This window comes from Myotis daubentonii, chromosome 7 (genome assembly GCF_963259705.1).
Source record: "Myotis daubentonii chromosome 7, mMyoDau2.1, whole genome shotgun sequence".
Lineage (NCBI taxonomy): Eukaryota > Metazoa > Chordata > Mammalia > Chiroptera > Vespertilionidae > Myotis > Myotis daubentonii.
In genome coordinates this window covers 9,908,193-9,933,357 of record NC_081846.1, presented here as the reverse complement: position 1 = coordinate 9,933,357, position 25,165 = coordinate 9,908,193, and the positions used below count along the sequence as shown (strand labels likewise).

General features: G+C 38.1%; 1 protein-coding gene across 1 annotated transcript in view; it reads left to right on the top strand.

Moving 5' to 3' along the window:
* The window catches only part of C2CD6 (C2 calcium dependent domain containing 6), a 65,679-nt gene that overhangs the window by 39,722 nt on the left and 792 nt on the right, over positions 1 to 25,165 (top strand). Inside the window, exons 14-17 of the mRNA XM_059704847.1 lie at positions 1,225 to 1,282; positions 2,465 to 2,523; positions 16,925 to 16,999; positions 18,692 to 22,156. Coding sequence (XP_059560830.1) covers positions 1,225 to 1,282; positions 2,465 to 2,523; positions 16,925 to 16,999; positions 18,692 to 22,156 — 3,657 coding nt within the window. The remainder of the gene's footprint in view (positions 1 to 1,224; positions 1,283 to 2,464; positions 2,524 to 16,924; positions 17,000 to 18,691; positions 22,157 to 25,165) is intronic.

Genomic DNA, 25,165 nt, shown 5'->3' with positions numbered 1-25,165 from the left:
ATTTGTGGAGTTTTTAATGCTTGCCATTCCCTACCTCCAAACCTACTAATACAATGTTTCAGCCATGTAAGTTATCTCACCACATGCAGTTGTACTAGTGAATTATAAAGGAATTCTTTTCTTTATGTGAGATAAAGCCAAATGTAACATTGGACCTCATTTTATTATCTATATACTAGTGGCCTGGTGCACGGATTCATGCACATTGAAAGGAAATTAATTAGAAGGTGGCCAGTGGGGCAGGACTGGGTGAGAGATGGGCCAGACATACCCTGGAGCCAACCTCTGGCAGTCCCTCCCCGGGGGGCCCACCTGGGGCAGCACTGAGGCTCAAAGGGCATCTGTGGATTGAGCGGGGTCCCTCTGGCAGGTGGGGTCCCTCGGCCTGCCCTGAGGGGATCAGGCCAAAACCAGCAGTTTGACATCCCCCAAGGGGTCCTGGAGTGCGAGAGGGCATTCTGCAAAGTTGCTATCTCTCAGCAGCTCCTGTGTTGAGCGTCTGCCCCCTGGTGGTCAGTGCGCATCACACCTACCAGCCGGTCCACCGGTTGGACAGTTGTTTAGCCTTTTATATATATAGATATAAAAGCCTAAGCGACTGTTCGATAAGTTGCTATGATGCGCACAGACCACCAGGGGGCAGACACTCAATGCAGGAGCTGCCCCCAGTGGTTGGTGCGCTCCCACAGCAGGAGTGCCACTCAATTGACCAATGGGCCCCCAGTGCCGCAGGGCTCACTGCCAGCAAGCACAGCAGCAGCAGCATGAGTCTCTCCCACAGACACTCCCCCTGTGCGCCACTGCCCCATTGGGACTGGGACTGGCATTGGGACTGACTGGGAGCAAGCCTGCGGCTGCTTCTCAGTCATGGGCACACCAGTATTGCCCTAGGATAGGTGTGCGGAGAACTGCAGCGGAGTGGCCGTGAGCCTACCAAGCGGTAGCAGCAGGCGCAGCAGGGCCAGGATGAGCAGGAGCACCATGGCGCCCAGTCCAGGCTTGGGCTCCTCCCTGGCTGCCTCTTGCTTCGCGCATCCCTCGGGGGATGTTGGACTGCCGGTTCCAGCCTCATCCCCACAGGCCAGGCCAAGGGACCCCACTGGTGCATGAGTCCGTGCACCAGGTCTCTAGTTATTTATAGCCATCAATAATACTAAGTTTAAATTTTATATTGATATTTAATTATTGTTTCTATTAACTTTTTCTGGTCTGTTTTTATTTCAGAGTTCATATTGTTCATTTAGCATGCTGGATGAATATGTAAAGCTCCCTGGTTTTATGAGTATGTTATTATTTGTATATGTATTCTTATAATTTTCAAATATTCAGTGAAATTGAAAACATGAACTCATATAAAACAATGGTTATCAAAACTTTCAAAATGTAAATCACACTATTATGTTTTGTGATAACTGGCATGAAAAATCTATGGAATTATAATATTAGTGGAAAATAAAGCAACATACGAGTGACCTTAAAATCCTAGCTAATGTTTATTTTTATATATTATAATATTAGTAGCCTATTTATTTTTAATTTTTTTCATCACCATTTAGTAAATCACTTATTATGTTTATCTTTGTTTATAAACATGTTGGCTATCCTGTAGATCTATTAGTAAAGAGGTTTTTCTGATTCAAAGAGTTGTTTCGTGATATCATTATGAAAACATATGCAACATATCAGTAAGCCCAAAGGTGGTAATCGGAATATTTAACACCTAGTATAGCATGAGCATGTAACAACCAAATCAAACAATAGTGTTGGATCAGAGTTCTGGAGGTTTCCTGCTGTGCCATGTTTAGGTTTAAGGAAAGAATGTGCTTCACTTTTAACAACCACAAAAACATTCCGAACCACCCAGAGTGCATAATGAGTTTTTGTGGGTTTTTTTACTTTATTTTTTGAAATGGCATTAAATGCCAGAAAAATAGAAGTACGCAATACAAACATTGACTGTAATCTGACTAAGAGACAGTCTTTTCTGTTCATAAAAGTACAAATCATGATGACATTTAATTGTAATTACTTGTATGCATTTTAACAGTACGATTGAAATAGTAATTGGATTTATTAGTGACAGACGCAAGGGCGCAGTGTGACAGAGATTAAAAGGAGTAGTAACCATGGTAACAATAACAACAACATTTGCATTCATTGCATGTTTATTGTGTTCCACACACAGTGTGACATGCTTCAGCTCCTTAAATCATACAACAACCCTGTGAAGGAGGATCTTCATTGTTTGACAAGTGAGGAAACTGAGAGAGAGTCCAGATAAGATGTCCAAAGTTAGATGGTCCGTTAGTTACAGAGACTATTTGAGAGCAAGCAGTCTGGCTCCAGAGCATGCGCTCTTAATAGCTATGCTACACAATCATTAGTTAGATGCAGGTGTAGAACATGCTGGTCAAATGCGATAAGTGCCAACTTACTTATATAATTATTTTAAAAAATTTTTCAGATGAGTTAATGCAAGATAAGAACTGTGGATGGCTAAATACAAATAAAAAAGGAAAAACAGTAAGTAGACAACATATACTAAAAACAATTGTTAACATTTTATATTGTTTTGAATCAAAGTTTTATCATGCATCTATTTTATTATAAATGTGTTGATTTATTGTAAAGTAATATATATATATATATATATATATATATATATATATATATAATTAACTTTAGCACACTACGCTATTGAATTGTTTACTTCTGCCTCTGCCAAAATAGATATGGCTTAATAAGCAACTCACAATATTATCGGGAGAGCATGGACTACCTCTGCCCACCTATTGTGATATGAACAATTTTAAAGAAGCCATTCTTCTCATCCCAATTGCCCATCAATACCTGAAATTAATGATATTGGATTTCTTTCTTTGAAAATTTTTAACTGTTTGTATGCCATAAGCGTCTATAGATGCAAGTGGCAGACCTTTTTTAATTAAATTCAAATATCGTGGCAATTAACTGGTTAATTGTTCAAGATTCAACTGTCTGCATGCAGGCTACCAGCAGTAAGTATTTCAGAGATACAGCAGGGCTTGTGTGGCTTGGGATGAGGATCAGGCAAGAAAGAAATACTGAGCCCAGCCGGCATGGGGTCAGTGTAGGCCTGCGAGCCATGAGGTCACGGTTCAATTCAGGTTGCGGGGCTCAGTCCCACCCAGGCTCAGTCCCAAGTGGGGTGTGCAGGAGGCAGCCTCTGGGTGATTCTCTCTCATCTTTGATGTTTCTATCTCTCCCTCTCCTTTCCTCTCGGAAATCAATAAAATATATATATATATCTTAAGAGATACCGCGATGAAAGGTGAGAAGAGAAAGAAAGCTGTCTTGGCTTCACATTTTGCACTCAATAGGGAAGGACCATGCTACTCAGGGAAGAAGATTCCGAGCCCCTGAGGAGGCATCAGTACTTTTCCTTGCAATTTTTAATGACTTAACTGCCTCAATTCCAGACATTGGAGCCCCATGCGAATACTCCTTTTGTAGAGTAGAATTTAATATAAGAATGTCTTGGACTCCATGCAAAGGGATTAGTCCCTTTAAGGACAGCAATCCCAAATTTTCAATACATTACTGATACTAATATTCAATTCAATTGTCCCAATAATCAATTAAAATGTCCTGAAAATTTTAATGTTTTGGTATTTAGACTACTTCTTCCAGACTGATTCAAGCACCTAAAAACAGACAAAATCCCATAAGATTACTGCCCTAAACTTTTATATAGTGTGTGTGTGGGATGGGAGGGATAGTCCATACCACCTATAACGCGCATGATTTAGGGGGGAAATGGCATGCTATCTACAAGGCATCATGTTGCAGCAGGAGTACAAGATTTTAAGTCAGAAGGCTAGATTGTGGCACCATTCTCTCCCCTATTCACTGGAAGTTAAGTGGGGATTAATTCTTTGAATATCTATGATATAGCAGGCACTGTGCTAGTTAATAGTTAATGATAATATACTATAGATGAGCACATATTAAGATTTTATGAGCATTCTTTTTTTAATCCTCACAACAAAATAGGCATTGTTATTGATTACATTTGCAGATGTGGAAACTGAGGTTCAGTGAGGTTAGATAATTGTACCATGTCACACAGTAAAGGAATTGGAGTTTGATCAACCACCTTCTCCTGCCACCTGATCTTGAGTAACTAAAGCTCCATTAGTGACTGTGGCTGACAGAAAAGCAAACGAGGTATTATGATGCAGCCACACTAGATGAAGGCATAGAGTGCCTTGGAGCATCCTGTTAAGAATGCAGGGACCTGGGGCAAGACAGGGAGGGTAGATATGGGTAATGAAAGGCCTTTTAACCAAAATGATGACCCAGTGAGATAATATATGAAAATATTTTCTAGTGTCTTGCACATGCAGATTGTGTTGTGTTGGTTAAATTGAATTGAACCCTTGTCGTAGTGGCCTTCAAACAGGCCTATTGTGGTAGGACCAGCAGACTAGAGAAATAGAAATTCTATGTCTACTCCAACTCAAAATATTTTGACAAAGTTAAATGTTATCAGAAATATGCAGTCCCAAGGGTCTCCAAAGGACTCACTTAGAGACTCCTAGGCAAGTACAAATTATCTCCTAAGTGCCATTGTACAAGGTCACAGTTGTCTATCTTCTTCACCAGAATGTAAGCATTATGAGAGCTGGGAATTCTGTATCTTGTTTTCCCAGCATCTGGAACACTGTGTGGAACCTAAGAACTCAACAAACACGTTTTTAATGAGTACCTACTATGTGCAAGATACGGTGGATACAAAAATGAAAAGAATATAGCTCTCGATTTCAAAGACCTTATAGCCAGATAGAGGAAAAGACTTACTTGGAAGAAACCATTATATTACAGCAACATAATTGTTCTAAAAGCGATAAATTTAAAAAGTACAGTCGGCATAGGCAAAGTAGCACTGACAGGTAAAGATGATCTGGCTGGAGATTGGGCCTGACTCCATATTAACTATGGCACCTCTGGTGTCTGTCACAGAGCACTATTCCAGCATTTGTACCTGACTATGTGACCACAGCCTTAATATATTTGGGGCAAGATATTTATGTCACTCATCTTTCTATCTTCTTGCACCTGGCAACATGGTATAAAGTTGTCATCTGACAGATGTTGTATTTTGTCTATTTGCCATGTGGGTTTTGGCTTATTGCTGTTGCCACTAATAGTTTGTCTGCCAAGTGCCCTGGGACTACCCCCTAAAGGTATTGGTAATGTTAGGCAAATGCTCACAAGTATACTCTAAATATATTTTCCTACTCCCAGATATACTACATCCCTCAGTCCCTCTAAGATCATCTGCAGCTAAGGCTTAAGGGCACGTATGAATGTAGGGAATTGCATTCCACAACTCCCCATGGATCTTGATTGTGGGTGTTAAGGTCTAGGTAGGGAGGACGGTATTCAACTCAGCAAAAACCCTGCAAATAATGGGTATATTTCTTTGTTAGAAACAGTCACAAACACATACACACACAATATTTATATAAATGGTATACAAAAGTTTACCATTTTAAAATATGCAGAGGAAGGAAAGATAAATGAGAGATTAGGGAAAGAGGTATTTATCATGGCGTTAGGGAGAGGCACAGTGGTTAATGAAAGAGAAGAAAGGACAGCCTTCATATATATCAACAGAATAGGAAGCAAGATGAGATCTCCCTGTAATTCCTAAGGTAAAGACATCCCAATTTGTCTTACAAATCATTAATCTGATATTACTACTGTTTAAAGCAGGGGTCCTCAAACTACGGCCCGCGGGCCACATGCAAATAGAAATATTGTATTTGTTCCCGTTTTGTTTTTTTACTTCAAAATAAGATATGTGCAGTGTGCACAGGAATTTGTTCATAGTTTTTTTTTAAACTATAGTCCAGCCCTCCAACGGTCTGAGGGACAGTGAACTGGCCCCCTGTTTAAAAAGTTTGAGGACCCCTGGTTTAAAGTAAAAAAGTATTACTATAAGAGCATTGAGCAATTAAATAGCAGTGCTAAGAAACCTACAAATCCTCAGAAGTTTTATGTGAAAATGAAGAGACTTCAGTTCTGCCAAGGTGGAATAGCCCTATTCCTCCCAGATGCCTTCCTAACAGGAAAAAATGTACATACAACACAACAAACAAGCATAGGAAGTCTCTGAAACTTGGAAAGAAAAAGTTGAGTTGCCTGGGGATCTCAGGGCTTGAGGAAGACTTGGTTTCTGTATTGACTCCCATATATTCCAAAGAGGATGCTGCAGAAGCCTCCAACCAGAAGTTTCCAATAGGCACAGACAAAAAAGCGCCAATGAAAGCCTGTTCCTTCTAGTCAAGAGACCCAGAAGTGGAGCTAGCAGCAAATTTGTTTTGACAATACACACCCTACTCCAGCCAAACACCAATGGAAAAGCCGTGATTTTCTCCCCATACATGGTATCAGTGGGTACAAGCAGGAAGTTGGTCTTCTATCTCATACCCCTACTGCCACCTCTGGGGAGCAGGTGATACACTCTGATTTTCCCATTAGGTGGGGGAAAGCAGGCAGCCTGTCTTCCATCTCCACCCACAGAAAAAGGCAGTGCTCTGATTGTCCAGCTGGGAGAGTGTTGTCGGGGCTCAGCTGGGAGCTGATCTGTCATCCCTGACTGATGAAAGCTCTGATTCTCCCACCACCATAGTATCAGTGGGCTGCATAGTCAGCTGAGACCCTCTCCCACTTAGTAGTAAGAATAAATGAGGCTGTGCATGCCTGGTTATTTTTCTCAGCCACCTTGAAGGGAGTCTCTGGGGTTAGAGAACTCCAGGGGACATCAGAGGCCTTGGGATCTTTATACCCTCAAGGATTACCTTAACTACAACTGACATATTCTGGACACAGTTTCATGGAGTATGCAAAGCAGGCTGGCTCTAAAATAGCTAAAAATATGCTATTTTTGGTTATGTTTAAAACAATTGGGTGTGTAAGAAACTACGTGTGGCTCTGGCAGGTTTTTGAGCTAATGGGTCTTAGCCTGCTGTGAAGAAGTAGACAACGTGGGTGGGGTAGCAATATATACGCCCATCCTTGTCTCATTGTCAGAACACAGAACCAAATTAGAAATCAATTACAGAAAGACAACAGGAAAATCCCCAAACACTGGGAAGTTAAACAACATACTTCTAAATAATCCTGGATCAAAGAGGAACTGAATAGAAATGAAAATAGAACATATCAAAATTGATTAAGACACAGTTAACACTGCACTGAGAAAAAGTATAGCACTAAATGTACATTGGAAAAGGAAAACTTTCAAATCAATCATCTAAGCTCCTACCCTCAAAAGCAAAATAAACCCAAATCAACAAGAAAAAAAAAGAAATAATAACACGTTGTAAAATATATGATTATATGATAACCACTATGCTATAGATCTGAAACTAATACAAAATAACATTGAATGTAAACTATAAGTGAAAAATGAAACTTAGAAAGAAAGAATAAATAGCAGAAATCAATAAAAATGAAAACTAGAAAAATATAGAGAAAATCAATGAAAGAAAGCTAGTTTTTCAAAATAATTGACAAAATTTATAAACTTCTACAAGACTGACAAAGGCAAAAAGAGAGGAGATGCAAATCACCAACATCAGGAATGAAAATATTAACACATCAATACAACAATGTATAAAAATAATTATATCCTATTACAGGTGGAATTTATTCCAGATATAGAAGGCTGGTTTAACATTTGAAATCAATCCACATAATCCACCCTATCAACAGGCTAACGGAAAAAATCGTATGATCAAATCAATGGACAAAAATTGTTTGCAGGGATCAGGCCGAATCTGTTCACTGGGCCTCCGACATCCCCCGAGGGGTCCCGGATTGTGAGAGGGTGCAGGCCAGGCCAAGGGATTACACTGGTGCACGAATCCATGCACCAGGCCTCTCGTATAAAATAATATTGAATGTCCAATGTAACTGAAAAATAAAACTTAAAAAATATAGATAGATCTCCATTATTTAAAAAACCCTCCAGGAGAAAACAAGATGGCGGCATAGGTAAACACCGGAGATTGCTGCCTCACACAACCACTTCAAAAATACAACTAAAAGACGGAACGGACATCACCCAGAACCACAGGAAGGCTGGCTGAGGGGAAATTCTACAACTAGAAGGAAAGAGAAAAGCATACTGAGACTCAGAGGACGCGCAGTGCGGAAGTAAAATACTAAGGTGTGGAGGTGCACGCAGAGCGGGCTGGTGGCTGAGGGCGTGGTTGTCTGTTTCAATCGGGAGGGAGTCTCAGGCTCTGGGCTCCAGTTCTGGGTGAGTCTCTGGGGACCCAGACTCAAACGGGAGAAGTGGGACTGTCTGGCATCGGTCGGAACTCGAGGGCAGCTCTCTCTCCAAGGTTTGCAGCAGTTGCTGGGACACTGAGAGGCAGAGCCTCTGGGGAGGGACTGAGAGCAGCCATAACTGCTCACTCTGCCCGCCCTGTTGATCCCCTGGGACCTGCCCTGCCCAAGCACTGCACAGAGGCATTTGTGGGATAGCCTTAGGCAAAGGCTAGATTAGCACCTCCCTAGAGGACAGAAGTTCTCCCACTGCAGACACAGCTAATTCTCACAGCCAGTTGGCCTGGAGGTCAAATCCCCCCCAGTACTACCTACAACAATCAAGGCTTAACTACAACAAGACTGCTCACAATGACCACAAGGGGGTGCACCAAGAAAGCATAAAAAATGTGGAGACAAAGAAACAGGACACAAATGACAGAAATGGAGGATATAGAGTTCAAACGCACACTTTTAAGGTCTCTCAAGAACTGTCTAGAAACCGCAGGTAAATTTAGTAAGGCCCTCAAAAAGACTGGTGAGACCGCCAATAAATATAGTGAGATCAAAGGCATCCAAATTGGAAAAGAGGAAGTAAAACTGTCCTTATTTGCAGACAACATGATATTATACATACAAAACCCTAGAGACTCCATCAAAAAGCTACTAGACTTAATACATGAATTTGGCAATGTAGCAGGATACAAAATTAACCCCAAGAAATCTGAGGCATTTCTATACACCAATAGTGAACTTTCAGAAAGAGAGATTATAAAAACAATCCCGTTTACCATCGCACCAAAAAAATTAAGCTACCTAGGAATAAACTTAACTAAAGAGGTAAAAGACCTCTACTCAGAAAACTACAGGACGTTGAAAAAAGATATAGAGGAAGAGATAAACAGATGGAAGAACATACCGTGTTCATGGATTGGTAGAATCAACATCATTAAAATGTCCATACTACCCAAAGCAATCTATAAATTCAACGCACTTCCCATTAAAATACCAACAGCATACTTCAGAGATCTAGAACGAACTCTCCAAAAATTCATCTGGAATAAAAAAAGACCCCGAATAGCTGCAGCAATCCTGAAAAAGAACAAAGTAGGTGGGATTTCAATACCAGATATCAAGATGTATTACAAAGCCAATGTTCTCAAAACTGCCTGGTACTGGCACAAGAATAGGCATACAGATCAATGGAATAGAATAGAGAGCCCAGAAATCGGCCGGAACCAATATGCTCAATTAATATTTGACAGAGGAGGCAAGGACATACAATGGAGCCAAGATAGTCTCTTCAATAAATGGTGTTGGGAAAATTGGACAGATATATGCAAGAAAATGAAACTAGACCACCAACTTAAACCATACACAAAAATAAACTCAAAATGGATAAAGGACTTAAATGTACGACAGGAAACCATAAAAATTCTAGAAGAATCCAAAGGCAACAAAATCTCAGACATATGCCGAAGCAATTTCTTCACTGATACAACTCCTAGGGCACTTGAAACTAAAGAGAAAATGAACAAATGGGACTACATCAAAATAAAAAGCTTCTGCACAGCAAAAGAAACCATCAACAAAACAACGAGAAAACCCACTGTGTGGGAAAACATATTTGCCAATGACATATCTGATAAGGGCCTAATCTCCAAGATGTATAGGGAACTCATACAACTTAACAAAAGGAAGATAAACAATCCAATCAAAAAATGGGCAAAGGACCTAAATAGACACCTTTCAAAAGAGGACATTCAGAAAGCCAAGAGACATATGAAAACATGCTCAAAGTCACTAATCATCCGAGAGATGCAAATCAAAACAGCAATGAGGTACCATCTCACACCTGTCAGACTGGCTATCATCAACAAATCAACAAACGACAAATGCTGGAGAGGATGTGGAGAAAAAGGAACACTTGTGCACTGCTGGTGGGGATGCAGACTGGTGCAGCCACTATGGAAGACAGTATGGAGTTTCCTCAAAAAACTGAAAATGGAACTCCCATTTGACCCTGTGATCCCACTTCTAGGAATATATCCCAAGAAACCAGAAACACCAATCAGAAAGGATATATGCACCCCTATGTTCATAGCAGCACAATTCACCATAGCTAAGATCTGGAAACAGCCTAAGTGCCCATCAGTAGATGAATGGATTAGAAAACTGTGGTACATCTACACGATGGAATACTATGCTGCTGTAAAAAGGAAGGAACTCTTACCATTTGCAACGGCATGGATGGAACTGGAGAGCATTATGCTAAGTGAAATAAGCCAGTCAATGAAGGAAAAATACCACATGATCTCACTCATTCATGGATAATAGAGACCATTATAAACTTTTGAACAATAATAGATACAGAGGCAGAGCTGCCTCAAACAGATTGTCAAACTCAGCGGGAAGGCCTTGGAGGGTTGGGGTGCAGGAGGTAGGGGGGTAAGAGATCAACCAAAGGACTTGTATGCATGCATATAAGCATAACCAATGGACATAAGACACCGGGGGGTAGGGGAGGCTAGGGGACTGTCTAGGGCGGGGGGGAAAAATGGACACATATGTAATACCCTTTGTAATACTTTAAGCAATAAAAAAATATATATATAGTGAGATCCTCAAGAAATCTAATGAGACCCTCGATGTTGTGATAAAGAACCAACTAGAAATTAAGCATACACTGACTGAAATAAAGAATATTATACAGACTCCCAACAGCAGACCAGAGGAGCGCAAGAATCAAGTCAAAGATTTGAAATGCGAAGAAGCAAAAAACACCCAACCGGAAAAGCAAAATGAAACATAAATCCGAAAATACGAAGATAGTGTAAGGAGCCTCTGGGACAGCTTCAAGCGTACCAACATCAGAATTATAGGGGTGTCAGAAGATGAGAGAGAGAAAGGTATTGAAAACCTATTTGAAGAAATAATGACAGAAAACTTCCCCTACCTGGTGAAAGAAATGGACTTACAATTCCTGGAAGCGCAGAGAACCCCAAACAAAAGGAATCCAAAGAGGACCACACCAAGACACATCATCATTAAAATGCCAAGAGCAAAAGACAAAGAGAGAATCTTAAAAGCAGAAAGAGTTCAAAGAAACTCAGTTACCTACAAGGGAATACCCATACGACTGTCAGCTGATTTCTCAACAGAAACTTTGCAGGCCAGAAGGGAGTGGCAAGAAATATTCAAAGTGATGAATACCAAGAACCTACAACCAAGATTACTTTAACCAGCAAAGCTGTCATTCAGAATTGAAGGTCAGATAAAGAGCTTCACAGATAAGGAAAAGCTAAAGGAGTTCATCACCACCAAACCAGTATTATATGAACTGCTGAAAGGTATCCTTTAAGAAGAGGAAGAAGAAGAAAAAGGTAAAGATACAAATTATGAACAACAAACATGCATCTATCAACAAGTGAATCTAAGAATCAAGTGAATAAATAATCTGGTGATCATAATAGAATCAGGGACATAGAAAGGGAATGGACTGACTATTCTTGGGGGGGGGGAAGGGGTGTGGGAGATTCGGGAAGAGACTAGACAAAAATCGTGCACCTATGGATGAGGACAGTGGGTGGGGAATTAGGGTGGAGGGTGGGGTGGGAACTGGAAGGAGGGTAGTTTTGGGGGGAAAAAAGAGGAACAAATGTAATAACCTGAACAATAAAGATTTAATTTTTTTTTTAAAAAAAGAATAAGAAACATAAAAAAAAAAACCTCCAGCTTAGGTACATTATAGTTAATACCTTTCAATACCAGGAACAAAACAAGGATATAGTACGGGAAGTTTAGAAATTGTAATAGAAAAATAAAAGCCACAGAGATTGGAAAGGAAGAAACACAACTCTATTTTCAGATTAAATGGTTTTCTATGTGGGAAATACCAAGAAGTCTACAAAAATAATAATAAGTGAGTTCAGTAAGGTTGAAGGATCAAATAGCAAAAATCAATAATCTTTCCATATGCTAACAACATGTGGAAACAAAATTTAAAACAGAATAGCAGTTACAATAACTTCAAAGAAATTAAATACTTATAAACCTGTCAAGACATGTACAGGATAAGAATTACAAAATGCTGATGGAAGAAATCAAAGACCTAAGTAAATGGAGAGGCATACCATGTTCATGGATTGGAAAACTCAACTTAGTAATGATATCAGTTTGTCCCTAGAGAACCTATAGGTTTATTGTGATTTTTATCTAAATTCCAGGTTTTTGTAAATATGGACAAGATCATTCCAAAATCTAGTATAAGGCACAGGCCCTAGAATAACTAACATAATCTTTAAAAAGAAGAAAGTGGGAGGAATCACTTTACTTGATTTCAAGGTCTACGATATAGATACAGTAATCAAGAATCAAGAAGTGTGGTATTAGAGGAAAGAGAGACACACAAAGATCAAAGGGACAGAATAGACATCTTAGAAACATACCCACAAAAACATGCCAAGGTGATTTTGACAGAGATATAAAGGTAATTCAATGGAGTAAGGCTAAGCTTTTCAACAAGTGATGTGGAAACAATTGGCCATTCATAAACAAAACCATATTTTGACCTAAGTCTCATACCTGAAATAAAAATAAAACCAAATATGGAGAAATTGATGGGAATTTAAAAATGTATAGCCACTCCTGAACACTGTTTGGCAATTTCTCAAAAAACTATATATGCAACTGCTATGTAACCCAACAATTACACTCTTCGGCATTTATCCCACAGAAATTAAGTCTTATGTTTACAAAAACAACCTGAATATAAATATTCATAGCAGCCTTATTCATAATAGACCCAAAGTGGAAACAACCCAGATGTCCTTCAATTGATGAATGGCTATTACTGTGATATATCCATACCATGGAATAGAACTCAGCAATAACAAGGAACAAAGTATTGTTACATACAACAACCTGGACAAATGTCCAGAGAATTGTGCTGAGTGAAAAAAACCTGATCCCAAAATGATATACATTGTATGACTCTATTTACATGTCATTCTTGAAATAATAAAAATAAATAACAGGACAGTGGTTGCCAGGCACTAAGTAGGTGGTGGAGGCAGAAAAGAAGTGGGTGTTACTATCTATAAAAGGACATTGGGGGTCCTTGTGGAAATGTGCTTCAACTTGACCTTATAATGTCAGTCCCCTGGTTGTGATATTCTACTATTTTCACAGGATGTTACCATTGAGGGAAACTGGATAAAGGGTACATGGGCTCTCTGTGTTATGTCTTACACCTGCACATAAATCAACAAGTATTTCCAAATAAAGAGCTGAATTTTCAAAAAATAAAAGAAAAACTTACCTTAAATGTATTTCTTAAAGGTGGTAGCCAGACCAGTATATGGCAAATGAAACTAAAGTAAATTGAACAAGATAAATTCAGTGGGTAATCCATACAACATAGGTTATGTACAATCAGTAGATTTAGAAGGTTGAAAGAATCCATCACCTATGGCAACAGGCTTCTGAAGAAGACATAACAGAATTCTTGAACAAATTCCAAAAAGTCTAAGCTAATTGTTTCACAGACAAGTCAAAAAAATCCTCAGAATTTTATGGTAAAATAAATTTTGAAGTTGTTAGAAGTTGAAAAAAGAGGGTTTTAAAAAAATGAACTAAGGTAGTGTATTAAAGAAATGCAGTATTTTGCCTAGCCAGCATGGCTCAGTGGTTGAGCATCGACCTATGAACCAGCAGGTCATGATTCGATTCCTGGTCAGGGCACATGCCCAGGTTGTGGGCTCCATCCCCAGTGTGGGGCACGCTGGAGGCAGCCGATCAATGATTCTTTTTCATCATTGATGTTTCTATCCCTCCCTCTCCCTTCCTCTCTGAAATCAATAAAAACATATTTTTTTAAAAAAAATGCAGTATTTTGAGACAAACTTCTGAAGTGCTAATCTGAGTTGGAAAGGACTAACCTTTCTTTCAACTCTTGACTGATTCAGGTGACAGTCTTTCAGTATTTTCTTCACATTTTTAGAGCCTCTTCATAAATTAAGACTTTCCAGATATGGCTTAATTAGTTTCTATTTAAACCCTAACAATATCAGTGATGGAGAACCTTTTGAGCTCGGCGTGTCAGCGTTTTTGAAAAACCCTAACTTAACTCTGGTGCCGTGTCACATATAGAAATTTTTTGATATTTGCAACCATAGTAAAACAAAGATGTATATTTTTGATATTTATTTCATATATTTAAATGCCATTTAACAAAGAAAAATCAACCAAAAAAATGAGTTCGCGTGTCAGAGGTTCGCCATCACTGGACTATATCCTAAAATATATCAGGATGCAAGAAAGGTAGGGAGGAATGAGGAATTTAACTTTACCCACCAGTGAAAGGCAGTGTTTGATGATGGTAAGAGAAATTAATATGAAATAGTAAAAGAGCTTGGATTTTACAGGTAGAAATATCTAGATTCTTTTACTTCCATGGTCATATAACTTTGGGTAGTTTACATCTGCGTTTCAGTTTTCTCATCTGCAAAATAAGTATGCTATCATTTATCAAAGAATTTTAAAGGGCTTGGAACATAATAGTCACTTTCTAAATGGTAAGAATTATCTTTTTTTTCACCTGTATAAGTATATTATAGGATAAATATGAGAAGTAGAATTGTTGGGTCAAAGTATACGCACACATTTTATTCTCATAAAAGCTGCCAGATTACCCTTTAAACCAAACTTATTAATTTGTATTAACACCCCAATTGTAGGAAAGTACCCATTATCCCACACCCTGGTTTATTCTAGTCTTCCTTTCTTGTCTGTCTATAATGTAACTTCTGTCTCTAATCATGAGAAATAAGGATCTCACCATTCACTATCGATTTACTTACATATATCTGTGTGTGTGTGTGTGTGTGTGTATATATATATATATATATATATATATATATATATATATATATATAAATTTCAGAATTCCTAACTTGTACTATACCCATGACAAACAAATTTACCTACTGGTGCACATACATTGTTTATGTACAGTTCATTTTATCTTTAGCCTTACATTTCTAGGCAAAGCATCCAGTTACCAAGATCAGTTTTTTTTCTCCTACTCCCTTAGGTTGGTTATATCTTACATTTGTAATAGTTAGATTCACTGTCTGCATTATTTCTTGACCCCCAACATCCTGCTTTTATTGTTTTAATTTTAGCTTACATACATTAATGTTTACTCTTTGTGAAATACAGCTCAGTGAATTTTGAAAAATGCAGTGATGTATTTTAATTATTTAAAAAAATTTAATAATATTGTCCATTCAAAATTTTCTTATTCCACTTGAGTCACTTTTGCAAAAAGACTTTCCTATATGCCACCAACATTTTTCCAGATTGCTTATCATGATAAACTAGCAATATTGTTCTGAATCTTAATTTTCACTTAATATCACATTGTCTATATAGCCTTTATTTCTACTTAATTGCTTTAAATGGCTAAAATGTTATTTTAATAATAATAGCCAATACTCTTATTGCAAGCTACTATATTAGTGTCTTCATATATTAACTCGTTAAATTCTCACAGCAATTTTATGAGGTACATATTTTTACTATATTTTATATGTAGGGAAATTATGCTGATTGATTGAGGGGCTGATTGTCTAAGGACACGTAGCTATCATGTGGTAAACTTGAGTTTTGAACACAGGCAGACTGGCTCTGGAGTCTGTGTTGCAAACCACCAAATTCTACTGTCTCTCATTGTGAGCCTGTACAATTATTTAATTAATGCCCTATTAAGAATTCCCTATATAATTTTTACATTTATAAGTTTTATAAGCCTTTTTTAAAAAAATTAAAGCTATACCTGCACAGCCTCCCAAAAATTCTTTTGGCACAAAAGTGTATAAATGCAAAGTGAAAGTTATCCTTTCCTACCCACAACCATGCTACCATTCTCATTTCCCTAGGGTGACTACTTTTAACAGTTTGCTTTATAGTTCTTCCAGTAAGTTTTATTAGAATTTGAACTTACTGAAAGTCTATTTGATTTTTCAACTTACCAACTTCAGGTAAAGTGTGTTGATATTACACTTGGAAAGATGAGTGCTTTAGAGCATTTATAATATTTCAAATCTTCCCTCTATAATTTTTCTCAGTGCTATTAGGCATTAATTTTTATTTTTCTAATGGTTATCTTTAAGAATATATTTAAAATATTTCTTGATATGTAAACCAAATGGACAGTGTCTACCAGTTTCCTTCTATGAATTATGAAAAAGATTTTTTAAAAGGTTTCATTTTCTGTCTCCTGAGAATCACTGAGAATGTAATTTCAATATATTTTCAAATGCCATTTGTTATCTAAAGAATTTCAAAACCTTTTAAAATTAAATTACAATTTGTTCTGACAATTCTGTTTTCTACTTTTGTTTCTCCTTGAAATTGTACATCATTTTGGTTTTATAAATTCAATAGAATAAATATTACAGTATCAATGAAGCTAAGAATATATATTTGTGTACCTATATATACAGATTTATTTTGATAATTGGAAAAATATAACATTATGAGAAACTTGGGAAATATTCTTTCATTACAAGCAGTCCAAAATTAAACCTTCTCTTTTTATAAGGTGGCTTTTTTACAAAAACAATACATGTTACCACCTTTGAAACCAGAACATACAGAATCCAAAACAAAATATCAGGTGAGTGCTGAGTTATCCTATCCCAATACCAATCATACTCAAATATTAGGCTTTTCTAATACATTATGTAATTCAATGGCCCCAAAACCAAAATGCTCATTAGAAATACTGGGTTATCTTTTAAAAATACATATTCCCAGGTCCCACCTCTGACCTAAGAACCTCAGTCTAGAAATGGAGCCTAGGAATTTTTACTTTTCAAAAAACCTAAGGGGATTCTTATGCTGTCACCTGGGTATCAACTAGCATTTGAAAACCAGTTATAATGAACTAGGGGCCCGGTGCACGAAATTCGTGCACTGGGTGTGTGTGGGGGGGAGTGTCCCTCAGCCCAGCCTGCCCCCTCTCACATACTGGGAGCCCTCAGGCGTTGACCCCCATCACCCTCCAATCGCAGGATCGGCCCCTTGCCCAGGCCTGACGCCTCTGGCCTAGGCGTCCGGCCCGGGCAGCGGGGACCCGCAGCTGCAGCAGCCCTGCGATTGTGGGCTTCGCTTTAGGCCCAGGCAAGGGACCCCTAGCTCCTGGGACTGCCAGCTTCGACTGTGCCCAGCTCCCATCGCTGGCTCCACCCCAACTTCCTGCTATCACTGGCCAGGGTGGAAAAGGCACCTGATTCTCCAATCATGGCTGGGGGGCAGGGCAAAGGCGGCCCCAGGGCCGCCTTTGCCCTGCCCCCCAGCTCTTAGCTCCCCCCTGGGTTTCTGATCACTGTCAGTGGCAGGGGGCTTCTTCCTGCTTTCCCTTTCGCCTCCCTGCATTGTGCCTACATATGCAAATTAACCGCCATCTTGTTGGCAGTTAACTGCCAATCTTAGTTGGCAGTTAATTTGCATATAGCCCTGATTAGCCAATGAAAAGGGTAGCTCGTACGCCAATTACCATTTTTCTCTTTTATTAGTGTTGATTGTATCCATTAAAATGAAGCTTGGACTACTAAGGTGACATGAACTAAAATTCTAGGCTGATTATTTCATGCTTTATTTTTTTTTCAATTGGATAGATAATGTAGAAGTTGTTTGAACAAAAGTTTTGAATAAGAGACTTCATTTTGAAGGCTATTTCAGTAATGAAATAGTTTGATTCCAGAGCTACAAAACTGTCTATGGATGTCACACTGAAATTTCACTGTAATCCAGAATTTTGTGTACTGCTGTCTCTTAACCATTTCTGACGCATATAAAGTATTCATCAAAAAGATTTTACTGTGATGTTCTAAGGGTTGAATGGAACTCATCACGGTTGAAATTCTCAGACTTAAAAGCAGGTGATATATGCCCCCAAGTCAGCCTTTAAAGAATATTCCTGATATTTTCACTGGGATATATACTACTTCACTTTTTTTTTTTAATTTACTAAAACGATAAATGTTTGTATGGATCCTGATGTTAGCCATTGTTTAAGCAAATGCAACTAACACTGGAAGTTGAATTCTTTACTATTTGTGAAGTATTTACAAATATTCCAGGTAGGAAAAAGCTTTGACACAGAATAGTATCAGAGTTAGAAATTGAAAAATTTTGCATTAAAATTTCAAATATTTTTAAAATAATTAAAGTTAGTTTTCTGTTTGTAGAAGGTAGGAGGATGAATAGATAGACTGACAGATTGCTCAAAGACTTAGCTAGAAAATGTATTATAAATTCAAAATAAATGTTACAGAATGTCTTACTTTTTTTTAAAATTTTACAGAATCTCAACATCAAGGACAGTTTGGATCCTTTTCTAAGGCTTTCAAACAACAAAATATCAGCCACTAAAAGGAGCTACCAAGATATGTCCAAATATAGAAACACTTTAAGTACAGAGGTTATCGAACACGAGGACCAAGATCCTCCTTACCCAATACATTCAAAACCTCCAAGCCCTCCTGATACAAGCCGGCCCAGTGGTCTTGATAGCAGCATTGTAGACGCTAAGACTGTAGACACTAAGAAAAAGTTAGCCCCGGATCCTGATATCATCACAATACAGACTTTAAGCAGTAAGAATAATTTAGACGGTGAGCCTACCATCACCACAATAAAGAGTTTAGATATTAAGAATCACTTGAAGGAAAGACTGCCAGCTGCATCTTTGCCACACTTTGAAGGAGAATCATCACTGACTGGGAATGTAGGTGTACATACAGGTCGCGTCTCAAGATCATTAAGTTTTACTTCCCTCCTAGACAACTTAAAACAGTCAGTGGTGCTCAAGCCAAATTTAAGTGAAAATCTTGAAGACCTTATAGATAAATTACTTTTTAAACCAAAAATTCCTAACGGCACTGAAGCAAGAGAGAAAAGCCATAGTTCTCCACTTCTGAGTGTTCATGATAAACCACCAAGTTTGGAAGACAAAATACTTGAAAAAATCCAAGATTTAAATAACTGGCTTTCAGAAGAAGATATTTTGAATTCAGAGTCTCCTGTAAATCCAAAAACTAAAGGTATTTCTGGAGTTTCATTGTCAGAAGATGGGCCAGGAAATTCTCCAGAGATAGAAAGGGACCTCGTCTCTGAAAACCACTTGGAGGACGGTGATATAGCTTTTCCAATAATCAAAAAAAGTAGTTTCAAAAAGAAACATTTAGAAAGTGAAGTGTCTAGCCCCGAACCAGATTTCAATAGCATCGCGCATGATTACATTATCAAGCAGATATTCACTGCCCCATTCCTCTCCAAGTTGGCTATGGGAGCGGAAGAATTGAGTGAGACACAGATGAACTGGCAGAATCAATTACCCATATCTTGGGAGAGTTTATCTTCAAATATTCCAGGTCACTATGAAGAAAATGATGATGGGAGAGAATTGCCAGAGGCCAAATCTGTTGCAAGCCAGATAATTGAAGCATTTTCTGTAGATACTCTTTTAGAATCTGGGATCATCAAAGTGGTAGAATTAGGTGAAGACCAGAAGGGTTCTTTGCTGCACACACAGACAGCCTTTGCTGGAGAAAAGCCAAAGGACTCCACAGAAGTTTATTCAGAAATCAAGAGCAAAACAGATTTTCTTTCAAAGCAGAATATACCCATCGTCCCCAAAGAAACCACTTCTTTTTTGAATAGAGCCACATTTATAGACAAAGGCCAAAATACCTCCCCACAAGACACAAAATATCAGTCAACACCAGATGAAAAAACAGATTTGCCAAGTAATGGTCAGAGGCTTGATAGAGAAGAAAATGATCTAAGTTCTACCTTAGAAAATTTAAGTACCTTGTTAATGGGTAAACTTAATGAGCCAGATGTAACAATGTTAAAATCCTTTTTCAAAAACATATTTAATGTTTTTTTAAAACATAATCAGTCTGAAAAGGGAAGACAACCAGAAAAAGATTTAGAGAGACTAATCCAACATCCTTTTCTAAATAATGAAGAAGACCTTGAAGAAATCAAAGAGAATTTTGATGAAGCAGACAAATTAGACAGAAAACCTAATTTGAATCCAAAACTGCGTGTATTTCTAGATGCACTCTCAGAGTCAGAAATTAAAAAATTGAAATCTGAGGTAAGCAAACATATCCAGCATTACCTTGTAGAAAGACTTTCAGAATCAGGACATATCACCAAAGAGGATTTACCCAAAATCTATCAAAATCTGTATTTGATAAATGAGAAAACAGAACCAAAAGAGCAACATGTTTCTCTGGAGAAATATTCAGAAATTGTAAAAGAAACGATGTCTTTTGTAAATAATTTTAATCATCATTTTATAGATAAAAATTTGGAAATAAGGCTGAGATCCTTTTTAAATGAAATTCTGCAAAACTATTTCCTAAAAAATCTTTCGGAAAGCGGTTTATTTAAAGAGACAGAATCTGAACCTATGCACTCAAACATACCTTCTCTAAGAACTAAAAGTTCTTCAGTATCTTTTCATGAGTTAGGACAAGACATTTCAAAGGGGAGTTTTGGCAGAAGGCTTGAAATAAACATGAAATATCCTGTAAATAAATCTCTGCAAAACCATCTTATAGGTTTATCAGAAAATGAACTATTAAATCTAAAAGCTGATTTAAGGAAATACCTTCAGGTACTTTTTATAGATAAACTTTCAAAATCAGGACTAATCACTGAAAGGCAATTAAAGGGAATCAGCAACCGTATAAATTTGATTAAGTCTAGTTTCACACCATTAAAATGTATAAAGCCAGATTTATCTTTCAGAGATGAAAATAAATTTATGAATGAGCATTCAGAAAAGCAAAATAAATATCCAAAAGTTGTTCATAAAGCTACTTTACAAAAGGCATCTGAGGATAGAATTGTAGAAACAGAACTGACCAGGAAGGATGAAAAAGAGTATTTTCCCTTACAGAATACTAAAGAAAATCCAGCAATAATTAGAGAACAGAAAACACTGACTTTAATTAAAGTACAACCTTCTTCCAACAAAAATACCCAAGCAATTCCATCAAAGAAGACATCAGAAAGTCCTACAGACATAGTGCTTAAGAAACAAAGGAAAACACATGGTTTTGTGCAGCTTTCTGAAGCAGAACATTTTGATTTTAATACAGAGATTCAAAATCCACAGAGTTGGAGTGGTAAATCAGAAATAACTCAATCAAACACTTGCTTTGAAAGCACACTAAAAATGAAGTCCCTTGAAAAAAAGGAGCAGAATATCTATAAATTGATGGTACAGGAAAGACATGAAGTATTGTTGCCACCGAATGTTAGGATTCCTTATTGCAAACTGCCAAGTGAAGATGAAGAAGACGTAGGTAAATTCACGTTTCCTCCCGGGCAGAGGAACACTTTAACTCATCTCAGTTCAGAGGCTGGGAACAACCATTGTCAGAGACTGAAAGGATATAATAACAATAATAAAAAACAACATTTAGAAACACTTGCACATTCTGAAAAAGAAATACAAACTCTTTATATAAAACCAAGTGAAATTTGCAATGAAAAATGTGCAAAGGTCCTTGAATCGTTTAAATATAAAGTTGTGGAAGCTGAGAAAAACTCAAAACCATCCCTCTTCCCAGAAGTATTGAAGAGAGGAAATCTAAATCCCAAGGTCCGAAAAGAAAGAGACCGTGTCAACAAACAAACAAAGTCACCTAAGACGGTAAAGATACTAGCACCCACGCCGCCCACCAGGAGAAGGCCCAGGAAATCTGTCCCACGGACATTGCTTCATTGGACTGCAAGAAGAACGATACACGTAATCATGCTTTTCTAGTCTTCTCCCTTTGTATTTTGCGAAGTTCTGTAAATAATCTGTAGGATATCTATATCTATATATTTATACATAGGTGTATCTGCATGCAAGTGTGTGTGTGTGTAACCTTCGTTGCCCCAAGATGTACAGATCTCCAAATTTTTTAAAAAAATCCTTCTGACATTCAAATATCATCTTACCTCATCCCAAATGTAATCACAAAACCAGGGGACTGTTAACACATTGAGTACCTTTGTGTAAAATAGATAAAGGGCACACCCTCTGGAGTATTAGGAAAAGGCACCCTTCCCTCTGGGAAGATTCTGCAGGCTGACCCAGCCTGGAGCCAGAGCACAAGCCCTGTCCATGAGAAACTGGCTGGCTTTCAGCCCCAGCTCACCCCCGAGTCAGGGGCCATTGTACAGGCACAACCCGAACAACCATTGGCAGTGGCTGTATGCTATGGAAATATATAAGGTTTTTCAGGTCACTGAACACCTGTTTCAGTGAACAAATATATTATTATGTGCCAGTTGTTCTGCTAAGCATTAGGGTATGCAATATTTACAATCAAATTATGAAGTGCAAAATTTTATTTTCTAGCCTTTTTTTTTTTTTAACCACCACCCCACTGCTATATTGTATGCTGAAAAATTTGGGAATTCAAATCTATTTTTAATATTACATAAAACAGGAGGGTAAATCTGCTATTAGACTTTATACAAACTATTCTAGGAATGGAAGGGATGTATTTTAATTTTCTTGACCACTGCTCTTATCTATATAAATAGGCATGACCTACAATGTAAATTCTTACATTGTAATGGTAATTTGATATGCATAATTCTATCTTTGAGAAAATAGATTTAAGTTCAAAATAGTTGAATTTCCATAGTAAATTGTTTTTCCTCCCTCCCTCCCTTCCTTTCCTTTCCTTTTCCTCACCCAAGGATATTTTCCCATTGATTTTTAGAGAGTGGATGGGGAGAAACAGTGAGGGAGAAACATCCATGTGAGAGAGACACATTGATTGGTTGCCTCCTGCATGAGCTCCGGCTAGGGCCAGGGATCCAACCTGCAGCTGAGGTATGTCCTTGACCAGAATTAAACCCGACCCTTCCGTCTGGCTGACACTCTATCCACTGAGCCAAACCAGTTAGGTCCATAGCAAATTGATTTTCCAGGGTAAAGCAAATATTTAGCTTTAGTAAATAGTAAAACAAATTAGTAGCAGGGTAAATATTATTAATATAGCTTATACTCTCAACATTGGATTTCTCTTTTCTATCTGAATTCAATAATTTAGTATCAAATGAGTGAGGGGTTGTATGCACTAGGAATAGGAAAAAACGGGTTTATAGTCTTCAGAAAAAGGCTGAAGTTTTAGTCAAGTGGAATCATTAGTATCACTTTCAAACAAAACAAAAAAATTGTGTTTATATTACATGTTATGAGATCATATAGGGTCTCAGAATCCTTATCCTAAGAGTGGGCAAGAGAGATTGAGTCATCTTTATTTCCCTCTCTTAAACCAACCGTACCTGAACGTTTCTCTCTAGTGACATTGGCAACAGAGAATAAATGGTAAGAGGGAATTTTTCAGATCATCAGAATGTCTGGCTCATCTGATTCTCTAAAATTCAAGAATTTCCCAAAGAACTCAAAACAAAAGACTGAAAAACTGAGTTACAGGAGCATCCAGAAAAGGGCAGGGAGGAGGGGGGCGGGGGTGGGGGGCCGCAGCTCCATGCGCTTCCACTGGTCCTCTAGCAACAGTACATCCACTGTGACGCAAGTTACATATCACTCGCCAGTGTAGCAGGCGCTCCCTTAATGCTGGGCTGACCTAATTGCTCTATGTGCATGAGAGGGAAGAGGGAGAAGGCCTCCTTGTCCGCTGCAAACCCAGGCAAAATTGTAGAGTGGGTCACATTTCCCTTTAGACTCGTGGTACCTCCTCTTTTGTAAATCTCTTCACTGCTGTCTAATTCTTAGCCCTGCCAACCCGCCCCCAGCTCTCCAGTTCTAATAATACACGCCCACTTCCTCTCCAAAGGAAAGCAGCCCATTTCTTTGGTGTGGCCATCTTTCTGAAGTGTTAAGAGACAAGCTTCTCAAACTGCAGGGGAAACTAGTTTACACTAATTTGAGAATGACTAATAGCTCCACATTCTCTTAGGCGCATACTTGTAAAGTCTTATAAGATATAGCCGTATTATTAAAAATTTGAAAAGGAAAACAAAGCCCATAATCCTGCCAACCCTAACACAGCCACCATTTAAAAAATTATTTTGGTATATATCTTTTATTTTCCTGAATGTCTTACTTGTTTACTCTCAAAATATACACAATTTTAAAATTGTTTTAATATAAACATTATAACCATATCCTTAGATGCTGAACTCTGTGCATGTGTGTGTATTAAAGATGTTTATCAGCTTTTAAGGAATGAAAGTTGGGATAACATAAAGAGTCAAATATAAGAGTTTATAATTTATACTTGGGACTGGGGAAGATGTATTTTGGAAGAGGAGAATTATAGAACAGGAGGCTGTTCAACCTTGCTTAGGAGTCTGACCCCTAAATTTATCTGGTTTCAGGCTTTATATCTTCCATGCCTTTTGAAATAACAGATCCTTTGAAACAATAGATTTTTTTAAAGATATGTTTTTATTGATTTCAGAGAGAGGAAAGGAAAGGGAGAGACAGAAACATCAATGATGAGAATCATCGATCACTGTCTCCTGCACGCCCCCTACTGGGGATTGAGCCATAAACCCGGCATGTGCCCTGACCAGGGGAGGGAGGGACGGAATCCAACCTTGACCTCCTACTTCATGAGTTGATGCTCAACCACTGAAACATACCAGGGGACTGAACCATGGTTGTGATTTTTTGTTTGTTTTTGCGGTTCTACATTCTCATCTCTATTTATTTGGTTATTTATTTATATCTATTTATTGTTGGTAGTATTACAAGATTTCTGTATTTTCTAATGGGAGGCATTGGTGG